General features: G+C 42.7%; 1 protein-coding gene across 2 annotated transcripts in view; it reads left to right on the forward strand.

The window, feature by feature from the left end:
• The window catches only part of FAM13A (family with sequence similarity 13 member A), a 220,659-nt gene that overhangs the window by 65,081 nt on the left and 127,718 nt on the right, over positions 1-27,860 (forward strand). For both annotated transcript variants that reach the window (XM_060247061.1, XM_060247062.1), the window contains one exon: positions 26,241-26,410. In XM_060247061.1, coding sequence (XP_060103044.1) covers positions 26,241-26,410 — 170 coding nt within the window. The remainder of the gene's footprint in view (positions 1-26,240; positions 26,411-27,860) is intronic.

Consider the following 27,860-nt stretch of genomic DNA (forward strand, 5'->3'; position numbering starts at 1 on the left):
TTAGCCTTGCTCCTGGCTCCACCCACAAAGTTCTCAGATAATTCTTGAACTGGACTTGGCAACCCTACAACTAATTGATACAGAATCTCCCAGTAAATCTCCCCCAAATACAAGACAACAGAAGCTTCGACGACAATATTCACTTGTTCAATATGCGATCTTCTTCAGGGTCAATACACCTCTCCAGCCAATCACACCTTTTTATGCTTTAGTTTGGATTTCAATTTTTTTATTAAGTTTGAACAAAAAGGGAAGGGAAAGTAAGGGGGGGATACAGAAGAAAAGAAGAAACAATATACAAATTAGTCATTTCTACTACAGAAACAAACCAAGAAATAAAACGAAGTTCATTACCTGCAAGAATCCATCTTTAACTAAGTATTACCATTAATTTTGCAAAGATTTTATGATCTGTTATTAGTCCATTTATCCTTAGTACTTAGAAAGGGAAGAGGGGGAAAAGGGAAAAAACCCTTCGTTTATCATACAGGCTTATCTATTACCCCCTCCCAAAAAAGCCTCATATTAACACAGTCGTATAGCTTCGTCTATATTAGTAAGAGAAAATGTCAAGGCTAAATGAGAAAAGAGAATAAAGAGCAGATCTTTAACATTATCAAGTAAATATAATCTCTAAATTATTCTAATAGCAATAATATATGTGATTATGCTCTAGTTTAGAACCAACTTCCAAATGTATGCTTCCTAATGGGATTAGCCAATCATGTGATAGATACGTCCCTATGCCAATGACATTGAATTTGAGAGGCTTGTAAATGTTTAGAAAACTATCAGATTAAGTCATTATATATTAGTTGTTTTGTAGACATTTTTATATCTAATGTGGATATTTTCGGATGTCGTGTGGACATTTTGTGAGCCCAGAAGCAAAATAAATAAATAAAGTTAGCAGCAGACACTGGTCACTGATGCTTTGGATAGTCTAGCAGCAGTAACATCACATATATAATTCCCTCCCCCTGAGTTCCCAGGAAGGTTTGGCAGCTGTACCTTTTAAAAATGCTATTTAAAAAAAGAGACAAAGGATGAAACAGGTATGTGGGGCATATAAAACAGGTATATAAAACAGGTATGTGGGGCATATAAAAAAATGGCATTCTGAATCATGGGTGAATGGTGACTGCATCAGCATTTGATCCACAGGTATGTCTGCCATGTAAGCTGAAGAGATGGGAGAATTCTGTGCTAGTGTTGAGTGAAAAAATCCAGTAAAGATGTCATGCTGCAGTGCATATCCAGAGTTCCTTTTGGGGTCAGGGTCTTCTTATTTGCTTCAGCGGACTGGCTGGGTTGCAGGTTCTACAAATTCAGATTTCAAAGCATCGGTTTCAAAGTTTCCTTCATGTTTGGCCAAATCAGTCAGGTCTGGAAACAAATGATTGACTTGGAGTCATTGATCATTATTTGACATCCTGAGTCACAGCTGAATTCACAAAAATTATGAACACGTGTGGTTTGTCAGAGGATTTGGAGGTGGTGAGTCAAGAGCATTTAACAACTAAGGTGCTTTAAAAAAATAGTTTTGCCAAAATAGACTTTTAAGTGAATTCTTGTCTAGTGGTTAAAGTGTTGGACTAGGACAAAGAGGACTTGGTTCAAATCTCCACATAGTTTTGAAGCACAGTTTGGGGGCAGTGGAGAGCTTGGGCCAGTTGTTAATTGCTAAACTATCATGGCCTAACCTTGCTCATAGGGTAGGTGTACAATGTATCTGTGTGACTTCACATGACCCGGAAGCAGTGTTCTCTCTAAGCTGAGTTAGTGTAAGCTACCTCACAGGTTTTTGGCCTCCAGCTCACACATATTTTTTTTAGCACAGGAAAAATGGCCCCAGAGCAAACTAATCTATGCAGTAGTGCACAACTTTAATGCCAGTAGCTCACAGAATAGAATTTTTGCTCATGAGACTCCACAGCTTGGAGGGAGTTTTGCCCAAAAGTGACATAGGCACATCAGGGATGTCCGGGTAACACTCTGAGAGGTTTTTTGGGCAAAAACTCTATGGTAGAAGCTAATTCTACCATAGAATTTTTGCTCTAAAACCAGATCATCACCCCGACATGCCTACATCACTTCTGGGGCATGTTGGAAGTGATGTGAATATATCTCTGAAATGTCATCTGAAATATCCTGCTCCTGGTAAGCCCACCCACCCCCATCCCCCACTGGTTGCCAGGACGGATCTGGCAACCCTAGGTAGATGCAAGTTAAACATGAGGGAGAGGAAAACCATGGCCAGTGCTGGGGCCTACTTGGAGGAAGGACATTGTAAATATTTGATCAGATTCCAAGAAGACTTTGTGGCAAGCTAAATGGCAGATATGAAAGCCAGTCTGGTGTAGCAGTAAGACTAGAATCTGGGAGTCCCAAGTTCAGATTTTTACTCTGCCATGGGAGCTTGCTGGGTGACCTTGAGCCAGTCACACACTCTCAGCCTGACTCTGACAGGAAGGATGTGAGGATAAAATGGAGAGGAAAACGGTGTGAGTGGATTCGGGTTCCCATAGGGGAGAAAGGCAGGGTATACATAAAACAAATAAATATTTTTTCCCCTTTAAAGAGACAGCCTTACCAACCACACGACCTTCAAAACTCTGAAGCTCATACCCTACCACAAATTTAGTTAGTCTTTAAGGTGCTACTGGACTCCTAAACTCTTTTCAAACCTCTAAAAACTCTCAACGTTCAAAATGCTTTTAATTCACTCCAGCTTTGAATGATGGAAACTGCAGTGAACCTGAATCAATATAACAGAATTTCATATAAAAAAGTTTTGCCCATGTGGGCTAGTAACTGCCTTTATAACCTTTGCACGGATCTCTAACCTTTCTTACAAATGTGAGAAATTTGTCTGCTGCAGCTTAAGCTTATTTGTCTGTTGTTGAACACAGATAAATTTTTGTACACGTTAACATTTTACAGTATATGGCTTTTGCTGGTAGGCCTTGTTTGCCTTCTACCCAAAATGAGATGAGGAATTGCAGAGGCAAGTTGACTTGAATGAGTCATTGTTTGATTTTACATCACAATGTTTATATTGTACATATCATACAGGGCAGAAACAATCCTGCCCCTCTAGCCCAGTTCTTGTTATTGCAGTGCTCCGAAGTTAGAATGGCTTTTTCTGGGGAGGACTGCCAGAAATGAGAGCCCAAATAGCTGCTGTCATCAGTGTGGGAGGAAGGCAAATTTTATTATGAAGGAGAAAGTAAAAGAGCTCCACCAGACACTAAGAGATTAAAAAATAAGGCCAAGGCTGATTAGGGTTGCCAGGTCTGACTCAAGAAATATCTGGGGACTTTGGGGGTGGAGTCAGGAGCAAGGCTGTGACAAGCATGACTGAACTCCAAAGGGAGTTCTGGCCATCACTTTTAAGGTGATTACATGCCTTTTAAATGCTTTCCCTCAATTGGAAATAATGGAAGATAGGGGCACCTTCTTTTGGGGCTCATAGAATTGGATCCCCTGTCCCAGTCTTTTTGAAACTGGGGTGGGTGGGTTGAGGAGAGACACTGGATGCTATGCTGACAATTGGGTGCCTCTGCCTCAAAAAAGACCTTCTCTCAGAGCCCCAGATATCCATAGATTGATTCTCCATTATATCTTATGGGAACCGGGCTCCATAGGGTATAATAGAGTGCCCAGCAGACATTTTCCCCACACACACTGCTTTCTGATAGCCCTGAAGTGGGGGGAGCCTCTAAATTGGGGGATCTCTTGCCCCCACTGGGGATTGGTAACCCTGTTGCGGCAGTAAATAAAAAATATTGATCTTGTACTCTTGTTGAAGGACTATTGAAAGACTGACAGATTCCCCTGAATTGAAGAACCCTGTTGGTGAAATGTGTAGGGAATTTTTAGCTGAATAATTAATTTATATATACACACACATGCTCTTTACTTGGACCAATAGCCTTGGTCTTATTTTTTTCTGTTATTAAAACTATTATTGTTGTTGTTAATTGTCACAGTCAGATATTTGTCTGGTAGATAGTGTTCTGCAATTTGAAATCTTACTAATTTCTTGGGAATTGCAAAGGTATCTTTTCAGGATTCCTGCTGTTCCAAGCAACACTGTCTTTTGGAGCTGAGCTGGCATTACTTGCTCAATGCCCAGCGTGTCCAGGTGTTTTTTTTTTTAGACTTCTAGGCACTGCTCTAAGGGCTCTAATGACAGCTGTCCATGAGGGTAACCTTCTCCCAAAGGCGCTCTAACTCTATTTGTAGGTCTTGGTAATTTGGTGATCTTGTCCTGTTCTTTCATTTCTATTCTGTTGTCCCTTGAGACTGTCAATGATCCTCCAAACCCTATTTCTCATTTTTTTCCCTACAACTGTGATATCAGGGGTATTATGCTCCAGATGTTTATCTGTTTGTAGTTAGAAGTCCCAATGAATCTTTGTTTCATCATTTTCCATGATCTTGTCTGTTTGTCCCATGAATTGCTGACTGAAGGTAAGCCATACTTCTTTCAAAGATTCCAACGCAACGTTGCTGCAGCTCTATTGTGATATTCTTTATAGTCAGTCTGAGCAATTTTACTACAAGCACTGACCATGTGGTTGACTCTTTCATCCTTTTTCTTGCAAAGTTGACATTTGCTGGTCTTCTGAATCTTGGCTTTCATAGTATTATTTGCTCCTGCTGCTGCTGCTGAATCGCAACTAAAAGGGTTTTCAAGGCAAAAGATGTTTAAAGGTGGTTTGCCTTTGGCTATTTCTGTGTTGTGACCCTGGTATTCCTTGCTGGCGATCCCATCCAAATACTGACCAGGGTTGATTCTGCTTAGCTTTTGAGATCTGATGAGAGTAGGCTCGCCTGGGCTGTCCAGGTCAGGGCCAGCGGGCCTTACAATGCTTAGTTCAACCCACCAATGACAATAAGTCATTGGAGTCATTGAAGGTCCCTCCCCACAAGTAATTGGAGGTCCCTCCCCCCATTCCTTCCCCCAAAGTTAATGAAATCCAATAAAATGCAGTTCCACCAATCGCACTGAGACTTCTACCCCAGATGTTGTAATTCATAAATTGCAAGCTTTCTTGAAGCCCTAAATAGGCAGGATGTATATCTCTGGAATAAACAAAATACTGTAAGGCAGAATTGCTCTATATGATAAACTGACAATGATTATCATTGTTCCTGCTGAGGAAGTGATGAGATTGTGAGGGTGGGCCCGTTGCTTTTGAACAGAACAAAGAACTTGAATTGCATCCATAAAGTAAAACATAAACATTTGTTTTGTTGATACTGAGAGCATCCTTTCCTTTCCCTATTGCCACAATATATTCTTAGAGAATCTGGTTTAAAGGAAGGGTGTGTGGAGCACTCCATGTACTTTCCAGTGTCTGCCCTCAGTCACCTTCTTTTATGGAACTTTGTTATCACACTCAGAATGTGCCCCCTGCAACACTTAAAATCAAATGGACTGGATCCTGGAGAAGAGTGTCACTTTCCCTTGCATAGATCTTGTGTCACTCTCCTTTTGCAGGTACAAAGTGGCATGTTTACAGTCTACCAATAGCTCTTCCCCTGCTAGAACTCTGTCACAATTTTGAATTTGAGAGTCAGGGTCAAACTAGACTTGGAAGGTATATGAATTATCAACATTTCTAAATAGCAGCTGAGGGGAATTTGTTTTGGGTAGGAGTCATAGTGTGGGAGGGTTAACTTCTTCTACCAGTGCTGTTTTGCCAGCATTAAGTAGCCAAAAAACAGAGGAAACCATGCAAAAGACCAGGAAAATAAGAGGCAAAAAAGCTCATGGCAAAAATTACTAGGCTCTGGAGATACCAACCATTTTTGACTTGATGAAGTAGAGTAATATGTATGAGTGGAAGACATCATGCCTATGAGTCCCTAACTCATTCACCTGACAAAACTCTTGTGAAACAGCCAGCGATCCATTGTCAGAAGAGGCGGGGACATCTGAGATCATCCCTGCATCCATGGGAGCTTTTAGAAAGGAGTAGAATTCTCCACTGTAAAGACTGCACTCCTTGTGGGATGCGGAAAATGCTGTATGAATACATTTGGATCTCTGCCCCGTACATAGGAGCTTGTGTGTTCGAGTCAATGTGATCATATGATATGTTCATCATTCAGCCGGCTTGATTGTTAAAAAAAAAATTGGTATAAGTTTATCCTTATTGTCTGGAAAGTATGTTTTTGCCTAGTAATTTTTGCCATGAGCTTTTTTTGGCTCTTATTTTCCTAGCATTAAGTAGCCAACATAACTTATGTGTTCCTCAGTGGAGAATCATGTATGCAGGACATACATTTCCTTTGAGTTAAATGGCAGTTTCATGGTGCTTTTTAGGCTCAGGAATGTGCTACTGATGTAGGGAGAGAAAACAGTTCTCAGCTCCCATCAAAATCTGGGCCCCCATGTTTCCTATTGAGCAACAAAAACATGCCAGAGATCCTTTTAGTGTCTGATAAAGAGGGGCCATGACCATGGCTCAGTGGCAGAGCACCTGCTTTACATACAGAAAGTCCCAGGTTCAATCCCTGGCATCTCCAGCTAAAAACAGCAGGTAGCAGGTGATATGAAAGACCTCTACTGCACAGACATTGCTATCCTGGGTAGACAGTACTACCCAGGTATAAGGTAGTCTGATTCAATATAAGGCAGCTTCATGTACTCAATGAAGAGGTTGTGAGTTTTCTGTAAAGGCGATGGCAGCTTGAATTTTAGTACTGGGTTTATTAGTCAACACTAGGGGGTTTCAAGGTGTGTTTGTTTCATAGAATTATAGACTCATAGAGTTGGAAGGGACCTCCAAAGCCATCTAGTCCAACCCCTTGCACAATGCAGGAAATTCACAAATACCTCCCCCCCACACACACACTCAGTGACACCTGCTTTATGCCCAGAAGATGGCAAAAAAAAAAAAAACCTCCAGGATCCATGGCCAAACTGACCTGGAGAAAAATCACAGCCTGACTCCAAAATGGAAAACAGCATTTCCCTTTGGCATGAAAGAAAGGGCCATGAGAACTAAGCACTGATACAACCCTTCCTGCCCTCCTTCTCATGATCTGTCTAAGTTCACAAAATCAGCATTGCTGCCAGATGGCCATCTAGCCTCTTTTTAAAAACCTCCAAAGAAGGAGAGCCCACCACCTGCCAAGGAAGCCTTTTCCACTGAGGAAGTGCTCTTCAGGAAGTTCTTCCTAATGTTTAGTCAGAAACTCTTCTGATTTAATATCAACCTGTTGGTTCTGGTCTGACCTTCTTGGGACAACTGAAAACAACTTCACACCATCCTCCTATGACAGCCCTTCAAGTGTTTGAAGATAGTGATGATAACACTTCTTAGTAATTTCCTCTCCAAGCTAAACATACCCAGCTCCTTCAGCCTTTCCTTGTAGGACTTGGTCTCACCATCTTCATTGCCTTCCTCTGGACACATTCCAGCTTGTCTAGATTCTTCTTAAACGATGGTTCCCCAAACTGAACACAATACTCTAGGTGAAGTCTAACCAGAGCAGAGTAAAGTGATACCATCACTTAACATAAACTGGATACTGTTGATACAGCCCAAAATTGAATTTGCCTTTTTTAGCTACAGCATCCTAAAGCAAATTTCCAGCCCTTATGAGTCCAAAGATACAGTTTAAAGTTTGTGGACGAAGCCTAATGAAACTTCAGATACTATAGAGGTGGCTAAATAAAATTTCTGGTGTCCAAGGGCAACATGAGGTTTAGGACCAGCCCCCACAAGGTTGTCAACCCTGGGTTGGGAAATACCTGGAGATTCCAGGGGTGGAGCTTAGGGAGAGCAGGGTTTGGGGAGAGAAGAGATCTCATTGGTCTATAATGCCATAGAGTCCACCCTCCAAAACAGCCATTTTCTCCAGGGGAACTGATTTCTGTCATCTGGATATTGGTTATAATTCTGGGAGATCTCCAGGCTCCACCTGGAGGCTGGCAACCCTACCCCCCAATAATCTGCAGAAGTGGAAATACCTACCTTCTACAAATTGAACAGATGTACTAAAACAGTAATCTCCTGTCTGTCCTTCACAATGTCTTCTTTCCAGACAACTTATAATTTAGGAACATATAGCAGTTTCAAAGAAATCCAGTATAAATGGTGGACTGAGACAATTTTTTAAACATCACATTTAAAAGTGAACTAGCAGAAACAATGGAAGAACGCAAGCTCATGAGCTGGAAGCTGATGAAAATAGCATAGTATTCACCGAGGTTCTATCGGTGAACACCAAATGAATATTTAGGGTTGGTGGTGGTTATCTTTAGCTGAGTCTTCTGTCCTTTCCTGGGCCCCCAGCTCACTTTAGAGGGGTGGGGACATCTAGAGCAAGATCTCCCAAGCACTTGCAGAGTGATGGAGGGCCTCCATGCCCCCTGCCGGTGGCCAGGGGAGACCTGGCAACCCTAGTTCTGTGGATCATAGACGCAAACATGTTTGAATAGCATTTTATACTGGGAGAGATTGTGAACGATTCAGCAGCAAGACTGGAGACTGGCAGAGATCATTTATATTATGAACATTAATATTTGTTCTAGCTTAAACAGAAGTGAAGCCAGGTATTTAATTACATTGTGGAGGATGATAACAGAGGGCCTTTTATTGCAGGCAGTAAAGCTTTCAGGAAAACAACCCGCCTTTTCTCCCTTTCAGTCTCAGAAGTCCTCAAACTTTCACATATCAACAATTCAAGGCAGAGCTGGTTTGTGTTTTTGACCATTGCCACACAGAGGTGTTTTCCCCCCAAATATAGCCAGTCAGTAAAATGTATTTGCTTTACCATAAGTCATTGTAAACCTGTTCCTCATGAGTATATGTACATAAAGTTCAGTGAGATTGACCAAGCATACTTATGTTCCATAAGCAGGGCTGTTTTTGAGCAGGAACACACAGGAATGCAGTTCCGGCTGGCTTGGCTTTGGGGTTTGTGGCTTAATATGCAAATGAGTTCCGGCTGGACTTTCTCCTACAAAAAAAGCCCTGTCCATAAGTCTGCAACAGTCTCTAAAGTGCAAATATCAAACATGTTATAATGAACTCAAATCAGTTTATCCCCACTGCAAGGAACATACCGGGTTCTGATCTTTCTAGCTGTTACAGCAAAAAGGACTGCCATGTTTGTTATATTTTCATCCAAATTAGATGAGAGGGTCACCAACTTAGGTTGAAAAATTCCTGGAGATTTGGGGATAGAGCCTAGGGAGGGCAGGGTTTGGGGAGTGCAGGGACCTCAGCAAGGTATAATACCAGGGGTGGAATTCTAGCATGAGCTCCTTTCCATGTTAGGCCACACAACTCCTGATGTAGCCAATCCTCCAACAAGGCTTTTCTTACAGGGCCTACTGTAAGCTCCAGGAGGATTGCTTACATCATGGGGGTGTGGCCTAATATGCAAATAAGCTCCTGCTAGAATTCCACCCCTGTATAATACCATAGTGTCCACCCTCCAAAGCAGCCATTTTCTCCAGGGGAACTGATCTCTGTCCTCTGGAGATCAGTTGTAGTTCTGGAAGATCTCTAGCCTGGCCCTCCTGGAGAATGTCAATCATAGGTACAAGAGCAGGTAATCCTAAACAGGTTTACTCCCATGTTATTCAGTGGGGCTTATTCCCAGGCAAGTGTCCTTAGGACTATATGCAGAGTTCTTCAAAATTCATTTGACAATTGACTACTAAGCGGAGTCCTAATTTTTGAATTGCAGATTAGCAGTGGCAAATATGAAAGAGATCCATACACCGATCTATGAATGGCTGTTGTTTTCCAAAAGCACAATTGTTTCTTTTGAAATGTCATCTGGATGTCTGTGTTTATTTACCCTTTTTGGTCTTCTCAAGGGTGCTGGAAAGGCCCATGTCACTTTAGCTGAAGTTTCAAGGTTAGAAGTAACTTTCCAGATAGCCAAAGCAAATATAAAATGAAAACAAGATTAATGTGATTTGTTCCTGCTGAAGGACACCCCACGCTGTGCCATTTTTAGTACCTGCAGGGGGGGGGGGGGAATTGAAATGATGTCCACTCTGCAGTAAACAACACAATAAATTAAATGACCAAAATCTTGCCACCCTTCAGTGGCATTCAGAATTTACTGCCTGAGGTATAATTAGTATTTACAATTCTACCTGGTAATCAGATTCAAAAGAAATCCCCTCCACCCAGTTAATGAGTAATGAACATATGAAACTGACTTATATGTAGTTGGACTGTTGGTTCTATCAGAATCAATATTGTCCACTGTGACAGGAATTGCCTCTCCAGGGACAGAGGGAGATCTTTCTCCACATTAACTGCTGGGGCTTGAAACCTTTAAAGCAAATTCTTATTACCACTGAATCCCAACCATTGTCACGTGTTAAGCACATAACTGACGAACATCAGCAGGGTTGGATGTAACTGTTTTGTTGCCACATTACTTCCATTTTGTCTGTGCCATCTTCCTCTTGGTGGCTGAGACCTGTGCTCCTCCAGGTTTTGGCTTAAAGGCAGAACAAAAGAGAGATTGAATTGAGAGAAGCGAGACCATGGCAGATTGAGTAATGTTGTATTGGAGTGAAAAAAACAGCCTCTGAATGATACAGGGAGTGAAAGGCCTCACCTAGAATTAACATTAATCATTAATCAAGCCCTCTCCAATATCATTAGCCAGCATTTTGTCATGACAGACTCTTGTTATGTTGTCTATTTGTGTCAGCTGCCTCCCTTTCCCAATTTTTTTTTTCAGATTTGGCTGTGCCCTCCCCCCCCAGGCCTAATTTGAAGCTTGGAATCAGCCTCACAACCAGACTGCTAGTTCCCCTCCTTTTTTTCAGTTCTGTTTGTGTTCTCAGCATTTCTTCCAAAGTTGTGTTAGAGTTGTGTCATCTAGACCAGTGGCTCCCAACCTTTTTGGCACCAGGGACTGGTTTTGTGGAAGACGATTTTTCCATGGACCTGTGTGTGTGTGGGGGGTGGGGTGCTGGGGTTTTTGCTGCCCCAGGTTGCCCCCCTGCCCACCCCACATCCCTTCTCCCCATGGGGGTCTTTAAATGAGGGATAGGTGAAGGTCGTTTCTGTGCTACCCCTTCTGCCCACCCAGGATCCAGGTGGCTGAAAGAGGTGGTGCTTCAGAGCAAGGCCGCACTGCCTCCTTCATGTACCCGGTCCCAGGCAGGCAAAAGGAGCAGCAAAGCTGCTCTGCCTTGTTCCAAGGCTCCCTCTGGCTGCACTGCCTCTTTTGTTTGCCCGGGTACCGAGCAGGCAAAAGGGGTGGTGGAGCGCCTCTGCCTCACTCCACAGCCTGGTTGCTAACAGCCCACGGACTGGTAGCAGTCCATGCCCCAGGGGTTGGGGACCTCTGATCTAGACAGATCGTTATTACAGATGTGTTGGTCTCTGCTTTCACTTACAGCCATGTTAAATCACAGTCTTTAGCTCCCTAGGCAAGAGCAAGGTGGCCTCTAGGGAGAAGGGGGGCTCTCAGATTGTGAATATGGCCCACTTTCCAGGTGGAGACCATAACCATACCAAAATAGCCCAAAGACACATGTCTAGGTATGTATGTCACTGACCATACCCAATAACAAGTTGGACATAAGTTCAGTTTTTCACAAATTAAAATGCTACCAAGTCTGAAACTCAAATAGAATCCTGGGCCATTCTCTGTCTGACCTACCTCTAAGGGTTCTATATGCTTTGGATTGTCACTTTTTAGAAAAGTCACTTTGAAGAAGGTAATGTAGTGAGATAGGCCATGAACCCAGCCATCATTTCCAGTGTGGACTGCCCATAAGTCCTGTTGCTTCTGTCACCAGATTCCTCTTTTGTTTCCAGGTTGGAATGGGGGGGAGGGTGATCGTAGTTTTTCTGGGGGAGATATATTTGATTCTAGGATTTCTAGTGGAAGGTCCCTGTGAGGAACAGTTAGGGTCATCCAACACATAGCACCACCATAGCATCAGTGAAATTTTTGTCACCTCTACTCAGTACCTCAGAGAACCAGAATAAAACCTTGCCAGAAAATGAAGCACCAAGATTTTTTAAAAATTCAAAACCAAATGGTATGTTTATTAATTACAGAAGGCAAGGAAGGGAGTAAATAATAATTATTGGATGTTATTAGAAATCAGTTGGCAGGTAGAAATTCAAATAAACAAATGATCTCTAACATTAGCAACGTTGGCAGGCTGATAAAACAACCAGTGTTTCCTTAACACTTGAAAACACTCTGGCTTAGAGAAACACTATAATAATAGGTTCAGGCTTTTCATATAAAATCCACACATTCTTTGTCATTCGCTCAAAGGACTGTCTGAACTTGTGATAGAAAAATCCTCACACAGACACTCTCCACTAGCACACAGGTACACTCCAGACATTGAGTAATACCTAGGAACTAACACCATTGAGTGCTGTCACACCAGCACCTCAATTCCCTGTGTTAAGTCCCACACAGCTAGTATCCCTGTCTGACATCTGGGATTCCTACAGTCACAAGAACTTTAGCTTCTCTCCTAGTGTGTTTGTGTTCTTAGTTTGAACCAGGAATCTGTCCTTTGGCACTGACAGAACTCCTCAGCAGAGCCTTAATGTTTTCGTCTGCTATGTGACACAGTGTGCCACAACTCAGAGTTTTTCCACAGAAAGAGCTTTGGTTCTGCCTCTTCTCATAAACTAAACTCTCTCTCAGACAGAAACTCTACATTCCAGTTCTGTCTCAGGAACTGAGCTGACAGACTGCTCTTAGCTCCTAACTCCAGTCGATCTCCAACTGAACTAAACTGTGAGGCGATCCCCCCCCCCCCACTTCTGCTAACGTCCTTCTACTGGATACATTCGTCTCCATGGAAGTGGCTCAGCCAATCAGTGTATGTTGTTACACACTCACAAAGGCTTTCAGTCCATCACAGTCCCTATTGTGAACACAACAGTTTTCTTGAAAATAACTGTTTTCAGATCTTCTAAACAATTATGTTAAGAGATTTTCTTTGTATCTTTCACATAGTTCATCCAAAGAAGCGGCATTTAAAGAGGAGTGCCTTTTGCTCTCCCAGGAGTGTATTTTAAAACTTTTTATGGCAGAGTGAAGCTGTCAAGAAGTGCTAGATCTTTTTGCCAAGTAACAAAATTCTGAGAAATCATTGCCATTTTGAAAGCCAACAGGGAGGATGGGCTAGACAGCCCGAGAGTGATGGATTACAGGAACCGAACTGGCTATCAATCTGAACTCTTGCATAACATGCAGAAGAGTATTTGACTACCAAGGTCCTGTGCAAACACAAGTCTGCCTTTGTTAATAATGAAACAGGAAACCCATAAAGGTTACCATTTGAGGGTGTCCAGGATAATGCTCCTTTGTGTGTTCTCGGAGGAATTATGTATACCATTGATCTCCAGTGTGCTGCATGTGGACTCCATGGCACTGCTGATGTGTTGTCTGGGGCTCACTTGTTTCTTACCTTTAAAAAAATCATTTCCAAAAGCAAAGAGCCAATCCTGGTGTTGCGCCTCTTCAGTAGAAAGTGCTTCAGAAGAGCTGTGGAGGTATCATCTGTAGAGACATAGCAGCCTGAACAGTCCGAAGTAGCCCGAGCTTGTGAGAGTTGGGAAGCTAAGAAGGGTTGGCCACAGTTGCTGTTTGGATGGGAGCATCAAGAAGAAGAAGAAGATTAAGAAGATATTGGATTTATATCCCGCCCTCCACGCCGAAGAGTCTCAGAGCGGCTCACAATCTCCTTTACCTTCCTCCCCCACAACAGACACCCTGTGAGTGGGGCTGGAGAGAGCTCTCACAGCAGCTGCCCTTTCAAGGCCAACCTCTGCCAGACCTATGGCTGACCCAAGGCCATGCTAGCAGGTGCAAGTGGAGGAGAGGGGAATCAAACCCGGTTCTTTCAGATAAGAGTCCACACACTTAACCACTACACCAAACTGGCTCAACCCAGGGGTTGCCATGCAGAGGAAAGCAACGGCAAACCACATGTGTTTGTCTCTTTTCTTGAAAACCCCATGAAGGATTGCCATAAATCAGTCTGACTTGACAGCACTTAATTATTATCATTCATTATAGGAGGAATCTTGGCTTGAAACCTCCTAACACTTTGTAGAACCTCCCAGATTTTTGTGGCTGGACCCAGTTCCGATGGCAACCATTTTATTGCACTGCCCAGTACTTGTTCCCAAAATTCCCAAAGGTGCCACAGGTTGAAGAAGGCTGGGGAGCCCTGCTGTGTACATTTTGCTACATGTTTATGACATGTTTTTACTGCATATTACTACAAGGTATTTAAAGTGCTGTCTGTGATTAAATCACTGCTGGCATATGCAACAAATAATGGTGTCTGCTCAAAATGTACTCGTTTCTTTTTCAGCTCACCCATGCTGAAGACAGAGAAATTATTAAATCTAACTCCTAAGTTTAATGGGTTGGGTTCCATAGAGCATTTCTGTTAAAGGTGGTGTGTTTCTCCAGTATAGGTCCCTTGGCATAAGAGGACCTATAGCAGAAGAGAGACTGATGTTAGCAGAACAGACTTATGGGATCCAACCCCATGATTCTTTCTCTTAACTGTGTTCTGGTTCCTCATTTCAGTGTAGACACTATTCATTTCAGGAATAGTTGTTCGTAAAATATTTCTGATTGATTTTTGTGTGTATGTATCAAATATGGCTAGATGATTTACCCATCCAGTTCTCTAGCTTTACAGCAACTCATTATTCAGAATCATAAGTGAATTCTCATTTTAAAATAGTGAAGAACTGAAGATGTACGAAGGCCTCACATGAGGAATCTGGCCCTGTGCCTTGAGGGGCAAGTCAAATGTCGAGACATTTATCTCTGAGTAGCCCACAGAATGCTGTTGTTTTGGCTGGCTTCAGACGTGTGGGTTGGTTGAGACATTCCTGCTCACCCCTCTCTGTAGAGGCCTACACTGCCTTGGAAAAGCTGCTCAGACATGTGGAGACTGGGACATGTCAGCATCTCTTACAGACATTGAGAACAGACAGAGTCTGTTTTCAGAACCATCTGTTTTCTGAATGACTGTCATCCTCTAGATCTAGAAGTTAACGAAGACTTGCTTGTTTGGAACACAAGAACTGCCTTTCTGGATTGTACTAAGGTTCACCTAGAACCGAGTTCCTTATTTGACAGTGAATAGCAAATGATCTCGGAAGTTCACCATTCCTAATCTCACAGTGTCTAAATACAATAGTCAGAGGTATACTGCCTCTGCACAAAAAGATTCTGTTTAGCTGTCCTGGCTAATAGTTCATGACAGTCTGTGGATATGTTTTAGGGTTGCCAGCACCAACTCAGGAAATGTCTCTAGAGGCTTTGGGGGTGGAGCAAGGGTGTGACAAGCATGATTGAACTCTGAAAGGAGTTCTGGTTATTACATTTAAAGAGACGGTGCTCCTTTTATGTTCCTTCTTTCCACTGGAAATAATGGAGGCTAGGGGCACCTTTTTGAGGGCTCATAGAATTGGACCTGCTTGTCCAATCTTTTTGAAACTGGAGTTTTTTGAGGAGAGGCACCAGATGCTATGCTGAAAATTTGGTGCCTCTACCTCAAAAAACAGCCCCTCGAGAGCCCCAGATACCCACAGATCAATTATCTATTATACTCTATGGGAATTGGTCTCCATAGGAAATAACGGAGTGCCCGGCAGACATTTCCCTCCTCCCCCCTACTTTCTGATAACCCTGAAGTAGGGGGAGGGCCTCCAAACTGGGGATCCCCTGCCCCCAACTGGGGATTGGCAAGCCTAATACGTTTTATTCCTTTTAGTAGTCATCTCCCTGTAGGTGGTGAATTCCAGTTGATTGCACAGTGTGTGAAGATGTGCTTTCTTTTGTTGTTCCTGAACCTATGCTGCCAGTCAGCTTTACTGGACAAGTTCAACATTTACTGTAATAAGTCTGCCCTTGATTTCATTAAGGTGGTAGACCTATACTGGTATACCTTTGCTGGTAAACCTACACTGTTTCATATTATAAGCACCAAGCTTCTATGATTGAATGTTCCTCTGCAGAGAGAGAGAGCGATCATGGGGTATTTTAAAACTGCAGTTGTTTTCTGAGGGAAAATATACAGATTCATCACTGACACCTCAAGCTCATGTTCTAGGGCTACTAAGCTCCCGCCGGGGATGGGTGTTTCTCTGATTTAGGGACCTCCAACCTGCTGGCACGGAGCTGGCTGGTGGGGGGATCCCCGCCCTCAAAGAGCTCCGTCGGCACGTTATGAGCCCAACACAATGACATCACCCAGAAGTGATACCATAGAGTTTTTACCCATATCCTAGAACATCCTTGGTGCAATGTGCCTGGCACGATGATGACACTTCCAGGTGATGTCATTGTATCAGGCACATTGCGCACACAAAGTTCCCCACCAAGACCAAGGTAGGACTTGGCAACCTTACTGTGTTTGGATGGGGAGTGAAAACAGACTGAGTCAACAGCATGGACTTAATTGGGCAGTTGTAGGCCGTCCTCTCTCATTTTCTGATTCCCAGCCCCTTCAGGCTGAAGAGAAGCAGAAATCAGTGGTGTTTATGTGAACTGTCTGCGCGCCTCAGAAGACCTGCACGATTTATCGTGCCCTGTGTAACAATGCCAATTATGTCAAGTAGGCACCCAGATTCTTTCAATAGCCTGTAATTCTATGTTGTGGGATGTGAACACCATAAATGGAGAAGGAACAGGTTTCCAAACAGTGTATTCTCGCCTTTTGGACATACATCACTGGATTTCAGTGATGCATTTTTTCATTTTGGCAAAGCTGTTAGTTGAGGGAGCAAAAATAAATTAACTATCAAAATGTTTCCATATTTATAGCACCCCAACAACATTCTGCATAAGTGCCCAGGACTGGCTGTTTGTCTTGGTTATTAATTCCTTGCTGATGTTCATGACTGTTGAATTGGCAAAAAGGTGAAAAATGAGATACTGGCTTCCACTTCGAAATGAATTTTAGGAACCTCGTGGCCCATGATGACCTTTGCAATCTGCTAATAACTTTCTCTGTGTAAATAAGGTTGTCTAGGCAGCAGCTACAGAAGAGGTCAAGAAAGACACCTGTTAATTTTGTTTTCCTCTGATCTCTTTTTCCAATGAGAGCGAAAATAACATTATCCCTGAGATTCAAATTGGCCTTAGGACACTTTAAGCAACAAGTGAATTTTTAATGAGCTTTCAGATATTCTCTTTAAAAAATTTTCTGTAGATACTTTCCCCATTAGAACAAACATTTAATAGATTTGTCAGTCAGTGTCCTTGCAGATAAGAAAAAAATTATTCTGTGTTGTTCAGGGTATGTATGGGGTATGTGTGAATAATTGCTATTTAGTTGTTTAATTGCTATTTAGTTGTTTTTCAAGAAGACCCATGTGTTTTCTAGCACTGGGGGGGGTGGCACGGGAAGTAGCCTAAATCTTAAAGAAAACACTATTCACAAGAGGATAGCAAAGCTGTGGAGGAGAGAGTAGATGTTCACTAGTGTTAACCAGGCTGGGTTGTTTCAAAATTTGAAAGACTATAAGTGCTCCAGCTGGAGCAGTACAATTATTTGAAAAACCCATAAAGGTACTTTACATTTTTTTAAAAACATTTGAAAGGGTCTTAGCATAATATAGACATGGGGGTGCCTAGCACTCTTTGAAGCTGTGGATTTGCTTTTAGCATACAAACACAATTCACAAACTGCAGAGGGTCTGTCTGTCATCGGAACAAGCTGGATGGGTAAGATAATAAATATTCTTCCAGTGCCAAAGCATTGTGGTGAGATTGTTGTGAAAATGTAATTTGGGGGAGGGGGGATCGGGAGGAACTGCTTTGTGTCCTTCTGCAGTGGAAGCACTTGCTATGGAAAGAGCCCTTCCCCTCCCCAACAATGGAGTAATATGTATGTCGCTCACATTTTAACTGTCAACTGGTGAAAGAGTGCTGTCTCTTTCACCAGTTGACAGCTACCTGGAATCAGATTGCCAGTTTACAGATGAGGGTTGGACTTCTCCCAGAATTATAATTGATCTCCAGGATATAAAGATCAGTTGGCCTGGAGAAAATGGCAGCTTTGGAGGGTAAGCCATAGCATTATATCTCTGCTGAACTCCTGTCCCAAACTCCATCTTTCCCAAACACCACTCCCAAATTTGGCACCCATAACCTAGAATGGCTGCTTCCTCACTAACAGGCCTTTTTTATAATAAACAATTTTATTAGTAACATATGGTAGCAAAACTATATCTACAACTTATAAAAGCTTAAAATAAAAGAAAAAACTTTCCACCCCATATCTTACTTTTCCCCCAACCCCTCCCCCCGTTACTTGACCCCCGCCAGTGTTATTTACTTAAAGAAAGCAAATATTAAAGGTACCCTTAACTGTTAAAAAGAAAAAAAACACAAAAGTTATATTCTTATTTTAAAGACCTTAATCATTATCAAAGATTGTCCAAGTCTTTTTTAAAAAGTAAGATAGATTGATTTAACTTTCACACGTGCTAAATAATGCAGTCTCGATTCACTGTGGCGATGGTTTGCAAGTGGATTTTGCCATTTCACACAGTGGAATCCAATTGCCAAGTACACTGAAAGTGTAAACTGTTTAACTAAGCGCCCCCAGTTGTTAAGTTTCTCCTATTGGATCATTCTAATTACTTTAATATCTAAGATCACTGTGCTGTATTTTACTATATTATCATTATTAGCACTATAAAGTGCTGTTCTTATACTGTTTTATTTTTTTCTTTGAAGTTATTGCTGTCATTAACGGTTTTTGGAATTGGATTGAAAATGTGTTATTTAGCGTGTGTGAAAGCACCCAAAGTCACGCTAGCTTTGATGCCTGGTTTATTTTTTACCTCAGAGCCCTTGCGAAAGCTGGAATTTTCCAGTGAGAATTCCCAGAGGCCTCTCAGCAGCCAAGGCAGTAACTGGCAGCTGGGTGTGTGGTGGGTTGGGTTCATGCATCTTAGCTTTCTTGTTGGCCAAAATATCTCCTCAGGGGGGCCTGCTAATGGACAAGAGATAGCTTAGCATTGATTCTTGGATTCCTGTTCTGCCCAGAATGGCCCGTGTATTAACACCTCATCTGGAATGGTGCCTAAAAGCTTGGGAGAAATTTATAGAACAATAAACCTTCAACCCGTTTAAAATGTCTGCTGCAGCCAGGATACAGAAGGCAGGGTTTTTAGTTCACTACCAACATTGTGATCAACCACTTCTTGGGACTGGCAATTCCATAGATTTGCAACTGAAGGTGCACGATACTTGGAATCTCACATGAATTGGTGGAATATCTGGATATGTCTGTGGTGGTTAGATTTGAGGGTTTTACTTAAGGGCCTGTACCTAAAAGTAAGTCCTATATATTGTTACCCACCCTGAGCCCCTTGTGGGATAGGTAGGGTGGGGTACAAATTATGTATTTATTTATTACAACCGACTGACAGACAGATAGAGTGCCACTAACAGAACAGTTCAAGCCAGGACAGCCACTCAGGTTTATATAAACTTTTACAGAGGCAGTTGAAACTCGAGGAGACCTTGCTCCATCAAGCAGCAGCAGTTTAGATAAATCTCTCACTTAGCTGTCTGTCTGCCAAGGGAGTGGCCTCCTGTCCAAAAGCTAGAAGAAGTGCAGTAGAGGGCAACCAGAATGATCAACATGTTGTTGGAGCATCTTCTGTACAATGAAAGGCTGTAGAGTGTGTGTCTTTTCGGTTTTAGAGGATAATAGACTAAAAGGGGACAGGGCATGGAGAGAGGGTGGTGTAAGGGTAGGAATGTCATATTAGGAGCTGGGAATCCCAGCTTTGATTCCCCGCTTTGCTGTGGAAGAGGGTGGGGTGATCATGGGTCAGTCACAAGTGCTTAGCCTAGCTTACCTCACAGGGTTGTTGTGATATAATAGAGAAGAGGAGAACAATGTAAGCTGCTTTGGGTTCCCCCTTGCACAGAAAGGCAGGGTATAAATGAAGTAAAATAATAAATGAATGGATAAAGTAGAGAGCTTTTTATCCTTCTCTCAAACTTCTAGGACTCAGGAAAACTCTAAGAAGTTGAAAGGCGCTAGACACAGGACAGAGAAATGAACTGTGAAAAAAGAAAGCAGTATTACTCAAAATATATTTAGGTCCATCTTATGCTTTATCTTGTAATGGGAGATTTGGAGAAGAGCAGCAGCGGTGTACAGGAAACAGCAAGAAACTGGTCATAAGGGTATCCCTTGTCATCATTTCCTCTTAATATTTATTGAGGCATGATTCTCACTTTGGGTGTAGAAATCCTGAGTTCATATCTCAGCAAGGTTATGCAACTAGAAGACAGAAGGCAGTACCTTTAAAATGATTTAGGGTGAGGCCATAGTTCTGTTAGAACAACTATTTTGCGTGTATAAGGTCCCAGGTTAAAGCACTTCAGTTAAAATGATCTTGGATAGTAGGACTGGAAAGACACGTACCTGAAGACATGTACCTGTCAGAGCACATAAGACTGAGCTAGATGGGCCAAGCTATCCTGATCTCATCAGCTCTCAGAAGCTAAACAAGGTCAGGCAATGTTGCCTCTCAGGGCTTTTTTTGTGGCAGGAATTTCTTTGCATATTAGGCCACACACCCCTGATATAGCCAATCCTCCAAGAGCTTACAGGGCTCTTTTTACAGGGCCTACTGTACGTTCTTGGAGGATTGGCTACATCAGGGGTGTGTGGCCTAATATGCAAAGGAGTTCCTGCTACCAAAAAAGACCTGTGCCATCTAATTTCCCCACACACACACACTGAGCGGAGCAGTTCACATCCTGAGCAGAATATAACTGTTGTAATCTTAAAAAGGGAAAGGGGCAGATTGCTGTTGAGTGGAGCTTCCTGTGTTAATGAGAGGCCGCTCACAAGCACAGTTTAGTGGGAACGCTGAGTTGGCCCTGGTTAGCATTTGGATGGGAGTCCACCAAGGAAGTCCAAGGTCACTACCACAGAGGCCAGCAATGGCAAACTACCTCTGAACATCTCTGGCCCTGAAAACCTTACAGAGTTGCCCTAAGTCATCTGTGACTTGACAGTACTTTCCACCTATCTAGAGAGTCTGAATCAGGATAAGGGAGCTTCACACATGCATCCATTCTCCAGATTAGGCTCTGCAAAGCATCTGGAGAAAGAAATCCAATATGTTACACGCCTGCAAACTGGTCATTTCTAAGTATGTGCACATTAGGTTACAGAATGGCCCACAGCCTGCTCCAGCGGTTTCAGTAAATATTTCTGGCAGTAACCCATCAATTCCATCAAGGAACTGGGGCTTGAAGGCTGAATGGTTTGCAGCATTGGCAAGGGCCTTTTGCCTGTCCTTGTTATTCAAACTGGTCTTTTTGTTTATTGGTGCTTTTACATATCACCTTACCTATCTTTTGCTTACATCACTTTAAAAAACCTGATTTGTCCTGTGACTCACCTTGGTGTGGAGCACATTTCCTTCTGCCCCAAGAGAACACTTGTTGATTTACTTTTCTTTTCTCAACTGTTTTTCAAAGGATGTAGGTCTTGTGCAGAGACACAGCTCTGAACTTGCATAGAGTCTATAAAAGAGGGAGCTGCAAATCAGAAAGTCCTTGGTTTGAGATCTATCTCTGAATTTGCTTGGTGGAGGGCTGAAAGCAAGCCCCTCTCTCTCTTAACCTTAGCCTGTCCCTTTCGCTATCTCCAGTATGCAATAATAATTCTGACTTACCTTATAGGAGTGTTGTAGGGACTACAACAAGATAATTTATCTGAAGTGTTTGGGACATGCTAAAGAAATGTACAAAATATCATTAAGTGCCATGATATATTCATTAGAAGTCTGTGTTAGCTAGGGGTGAGTGGGCTGTTCCTCAGAAAACACACGAAGCTTCTTTCTACCAGCCATATCTACATGTTACAGCAAACGCATTCATGCATTTGTTTGTAAGGAACAACTGATGTGCATTCACTTGCCAACTGAAACCAGGGACCAGTGCCTGGATAAATGTGCAGGTTTTTTTAGCTGTTAATGTGCTGAATGTTACACGAAAATCACTTAACACATGTATATGGACAAATTACGTGCACACTGTACCACAGGCTGTACATATGTTTATGTAGTTTGTGAACAGGGCTACTGAGTCAGACCATTGGCCTGTTGACGTCAGTAGTATCCACACTGACTGGCAGCAGCTGCCCAGGATCTCAGGTACAAACCTTTCACATCACCTCCTGCCTGATCCATTTAATTGGAGATGCCAGGACTAAACCTTCTGTATGGGACCTTCTGTATGCAAAGCAGATGCTGTACCACTAAGCCACATTCCAATGTGGGGGTCTTCTAGAAGAGGCAGGATACCCTCTGTTGGGCATTCTCTAGTTTTAATGTCCTGCTGGAATGCCTGTAAGGCCCTTTCCAAGTCTCTGATCCTCTAAACCAGGGGTGGCCAAAGTTGCTTAATGTAAGAGCCACATAGAATAGAATGGATGTCTGAGAGAAGGAAGGAAGGAAGGAAGGAAGGAAGGAAGGAAGGAAGGAAGGAAGGAAGGAAGGAAGGAAGGAAGGAAGGAAGGAAGGAAGGAAGGAAGGAAGGAAGGGGGGGAGGAGGGGAAGTGGAAAGAAAGCAACTTTAACTTTAAATGCATTCTCCAAGCCACATTTAAAGAGAGAAATGCCTTCTCCAAGCCAGCCAACAGGATAGTGAGGGCTTTGAGAGCCACACAATATGTGTGAGCCACAGTTTGGCACCCCTGCTCGAAACCAATAAATATATATGCTTAGTCACCAGTGGCCCTAAATGTCATTGAATAATACCTTGTTTCTATTGTTAGCTGTTTCAAGGACTAGGCAGGAAAGGAGTGAAATCTAACACTCACTCCCAGTCTACAATTCCCTAATCAGCTTCCCCCACCCCTGCAGGAAGGTTAAAGCTCTTCCAGATCTCTGTGAGTGTGGTACAGCCTTTTTATCATTCAGCTTTGGTATCTAAAGGAAATCTCTCCTGATTAGGGCTGAATGTGACATATCTGCAAGAACTTTCTTTTGAAGGACACCAGCTTCCACATACTCACATTCTCTCATTTGCTAATCAGGGAACTTGCAGCTACAGATTGTGTGGAATGTGAACTCTTAGCTAGTGTAAACCACAGTCTCCTGTTGTGTCCTTGCTGGTTGCTCTTTCACACCGTGCTTGATCAGAGTGTAGTTGATACTGTTCCAGATTTGGCTTCTGCCTCCATGAAAAGAGCATCACTGACAGAAATCCTGTCTACAAAAAACAGAGGTACTTGATAGTTAAGGTTCCTGAATAGCCCTTAGTCCTTTTGGTGGTGTTGAGACTTCTTGGGTGGAAGACTTACTGAGCCGTGGAGGCTTTCACTGGAGACATAATGATGTCACCAGTGATGCACTGATGCCATTTCCTGTGCACCCAGAAGTGACATCAGCACATCTCCTGGATGTTCTAGCATTCCACAAAACTCTGTAGTTTTAGCATAGAGTTTTAATGGAATGCTAGAGTGTGCCATGTCATTTCTAGTTTAAATTGGAAGTGACATAGGCACATTATCACACTGCAAGGATGCCATATCGCCCTCCCCGCCAGTGCCCAAGGATGGAACTGAAGTAGCAGCATCTAGATTGAGAACAATCCAAGTTTTATTTATTTTATTTTATTCTATAACTTATACCCCGCCCTTCCCATAAAATGGCTCAGGGCGGCTGAGTTGACATTTTGACAGTAATAAGCTATTCCTCTAAATGGGTTTTCTTAGTGTCATCAGTTGCATATACCAATTGTGCATAGATCCTCCCAATATATATGTTTGCCATGTTTTATGAAGTGTGCAGTGACCCTAACTCACTGTTTTCTAACTAGGCAAATGCAAGTTCCTTGTCATGGGATGTTGATTAAAAGATCATGAGAATTTTTTTTCTCTTCACTCTGCCCCCTGCCCCCCCCCAAATCCCCCCCAAATGCAAGTTCCTTGTCATAGGATGTTGATTAAAAGATCATGATAATTTTTTTTCTCTCCACTCTGCCCCCTGCCCCCCCCCTCCCAAATCCCCTTGGATTCTGATAAAGACCTCTGGAGAACTTCTTCACCCGAAGGTTGATTAATACATGGAATTCACTGCCACAGGAGGTGGTGGCAGCTACAAGCTTAGCAAGCTTCAAGAGGGGATTGGATAAACATATGGAGCTGAGGTCCATCAGTGGCTATTAGCCACAGCGTATTGTTGGAACTCTCTGTCTGGGGCAGTGATGCTGTGTATTCTTGGTGCTTGGGGGGGCACAGTGGAAGGGCTTCTAGTGTCCTGGTCCTACTGGTGGACCTCTTGATGGGGCCTGGTTTTTTGGCCACTGTGTGATGTAGAGTGTTGGACTGGATGGGCCATTAGCCTGATCCAACATGGCTTCTGTTATGTTCTTATGAAAGTTTGCACACTGTTTTGCATTATTTTGGCTGATGTTACTAAACAGTAATCCATGGCTTTTGCTTGTGAATTTATCTCAGCAAGGAATTCATTGGAATGTTCGCTTTTCCAGGAGACAATTTGTTCTGCATTGAAACAAAGGGAGCAGTTAACGCACCATTTAACTTTGCATACTGTCCCAGGACAAGCAGGAAGCCAATTGTCTTGGAGGAACCCAGTGACATTTAGACATAGGGAAACTGTCTGAGTCAGAACCTTGGTCTATCAAGGTCAGCATTGTCTCCTGGCTGGCAGCAGGTCTCCTGGGTCTAAGGTTGAGGCCTTTCACGTCACTTACTGCCTGATCCTTTCACCTAGAGACAGGAGGGATTGAACCTGAGATCCAAACAGATACTGTCAGTGAGCTACACCCCCTCCCCATTTACAAGGATTGAGGCCAGTGATCTTTGACAAGATCTGCCTTGTTCACTGTTTGAAATTAGCAAAAACTGTATATAATTATATATAACTAAGGGGAATTACAGTACTGATGCTCAACAAATATGCTTGACATTAGGAATGTGTCATGAGCAGGGCTTTTTTTTTTAGCAGGAACGCAGTTCCGGCTGGCTTGGTGGAAGTGGGTGTGGCCTATTATACAAATGAGTTCCTGAATGGGCTTTTCCTACAAAAAGCCCTGTGCAAAACAATGGTAATGTCAGGGGGTGTGACTTAAAATGCAAATGAGTTCCAGCTGGGCTTTTTCTACCAAAAAAAAAGCCCCAGTCATGAGTAAATGGAGGCTAAGGAGCTTCTGGAAGCAAAGGTTTTCCAAGGCCTGCCACCTGAAAGACACACAACTGACTGCGTGGATGGTCATGCACAATCTTTGTATTATTCTGTACACTTTGTGGCATTTATTCCCCCACATTCGACTTGACAACCCTGCAAGAAATCAGCAGTGGGCTGAAGTTGTCATGTAGAGAAGTACGTCCACAGTTCAAAGACATGGAAAGAGCTTGCATAAATCTTGGTTTCCCCATTTGCTGCAAAACTGTATAATTTGTGGATGTGAGTACCATACTTCTGCTGAGCTATGTGAGCTCTGGAATGCCTACTTGTCCCTGGAGTCTCCGATTTGGGCACATGCTTTCCGCCAAGCCATCTTCTATAAGCTCCTTCCATTTCTAGTTCATAGCAGGTAAAGTGTGTCTAACATTTTTTCATGCATAAAAGGCGTTACATTTTAAAAGTTGCAACCTGAATATGAGTCTCACATTATTAAAACTTGTTACAGTAGTCTAAATATAGCAATGTGTTTTTTCAGCTGTTGCATACCTGTGCTGCTAACACAATGTATGTAATAACTGAAACACCTCTAATTTGGTGCCGGTATTTCTGTAGTGTCTCAGCTCCAGATAGCTCACTATAATAATAATGATAACAACTAATAATAAATATAATATGACTTGCCTTTGGCTAAGCACTAATTCATTGCTCAGAAAAAAAACATGCACAAAGTCATAGTACAACCTCCCACGATATTGTGCTACTTGTTTTAAATCCCCAGCTTTTAAGCAAAATTTCATTCCAGTGTGATACAAGACACTTGCTTGTGTCATAGTTCAAGCTTTTACAGTTGCCTTCTAGCAGGAGATGTGCATTTGTTCATTTGGTAGGAAAATTCTGCTGACTCATTCTTTGCTGTGGAATTCACAGCCCTGTTGTTTAAAAAGCAGCCACATACACCCTGCCTGCCTGCAATTGAGCTGGGAAGGTGGTGTCCTCGATATCTGTTTTTAAATTTTTATTTTCACTTTGCTTCTCTAGATCACAAAGTCGAAGCAAGAAGGATCTTCTAGGGCACGCTCAGTGCCGCAGCCTACGCTGTCAGATGGAATTCCCCGGGTTAGCATCCACGTAACGGGCAGTTTGCTTTCAGAGGAGATGGATTTGGCTGATGAAATCTCCTTCGTAAGCAGTGCTGCATTCTTCAGCAGGTTAGTGTTCCTTCTTTCTCCATCGAATGCAATGTGTAGTTTGCGAAGCATCGTTCTGGAACATCGGCGCCTTTGCTGGGCACACAAAGCATGTTAGCAGCGTTGCGGCATTGCCACAAAGGCTGGGAGGAAGTGTTGAAAGCGGCCAGCCATGCCCACATCAAATCAGTCCTTCATTGTGTTATCATTTGTAGGATGCTTTGCTGACATATACACCGAAGGTGCTCTAATGGCAGTCTGTGCCCAACATCCTCCTACAACTTCCGTCATTTAACACTGTTGTGGTAAAGTTAAATGATCCTGCTCACTGTGGAATTGTCAGATGCGATCCTAAACCTGTTTGTGCAATGGATTAGGTTTTGTATTTCTTGGTAGCGGGTTTTTCCAGTTTGTTAGGAAGTACATGAAATACTGTGTCCATTTCTTAGAAGTGCTTTGGTTGAAACAAAACAGGTGGGGGAATATGTGAGTCCTGATTTATTACATTTTTTTAAAATGCTAGATTCAAAATATTCTTGCTGCTGAACTACTCAAATCCACTGGGATGCTTTAGCTGCAGTTTCTTGTGTCACTGTGGTTGGAAGAGGGATCTGCTCAAACTATTCAGCCCGTCACTTAATGTCTTCTTCCCTAGTGCTGCACTCTGCCCCTATCTTCAGATGTGAGGATAGTGGTGACCAGAGACAGGGCTTTTTCAGTGGTGGCTTCTTGCCTGTGTGGTGCTCTTCCCCATTAGACTCTCTTGGTGCCTGATCTGCTTTTTAGATTGCAGGCTATATGTTTTAAGCTGTTTTTATGCTCCTGCTGATTTTTAAAAAATGTTTTTTCGGTTGTTATGACATTTGATACTGTTATGTTTTTCTATTCTTTTGTTTGAGAGTCTCCTTGTGCAGACAAACCCTGTATTGGGCAAGGGCAGTAGAACCTTACAGGTCTTCCCCATATAAAACCCCTGTTGTAAACAAGAAAGTAGTGGGAGCTTGGAGGCAAAGGGTAAAGCTGGATAGTTATGCAAGGTTACACAAATGATGCCCTGGGTCAGAACCAGAAATATTTTTAGCTGGGCCAGATCACATAGAATCAGTCTTGAAGAGGGCAGAACAATGCTGTTGTGTAATGCGAATGGCTTGCCACATGAGCACCAGTTTCCGGATTACAAAATTTCTCCTTTAAGCATCTCCTGATCCTGGCAACAGTGTACCATTCCCAAAAAATGCAAACCATGGACATCTTGAAGAACATCTGGTCACTAAACAGGAGCCAGATTTCCTGTTGCCTGTGCCTGTTTCACACAATGGCCAACCAGTTGCCCTGAATGGTCAACCAAGATAGCATAGAGGCCAAGGCCTTCTATTGACACTGCCTCTAGTACCTGGTGCTCAGAGATCTGTTGAGATTCTCTTTTGTAAACATGACCACTAGCCATTGATGAACTGCTTGTCCATAAATC

Source organism: Heteronotia binoei, chromosome 9 (genome assembly GCF_032191835.1).
Source record: "Heteronotia binoei isolate CCM8104 ecotype False Entrance Well chromosome 9, APGP_CSIRO_Hbin_v1, whole genome shotgun sequence".
NCBI classification, from domain to species: Eukaryota; Metazoa; Chordata; class Lepidosauria; order Squamata; family Gekkonidae; genus Heteronotia; species Heteronotia binoei.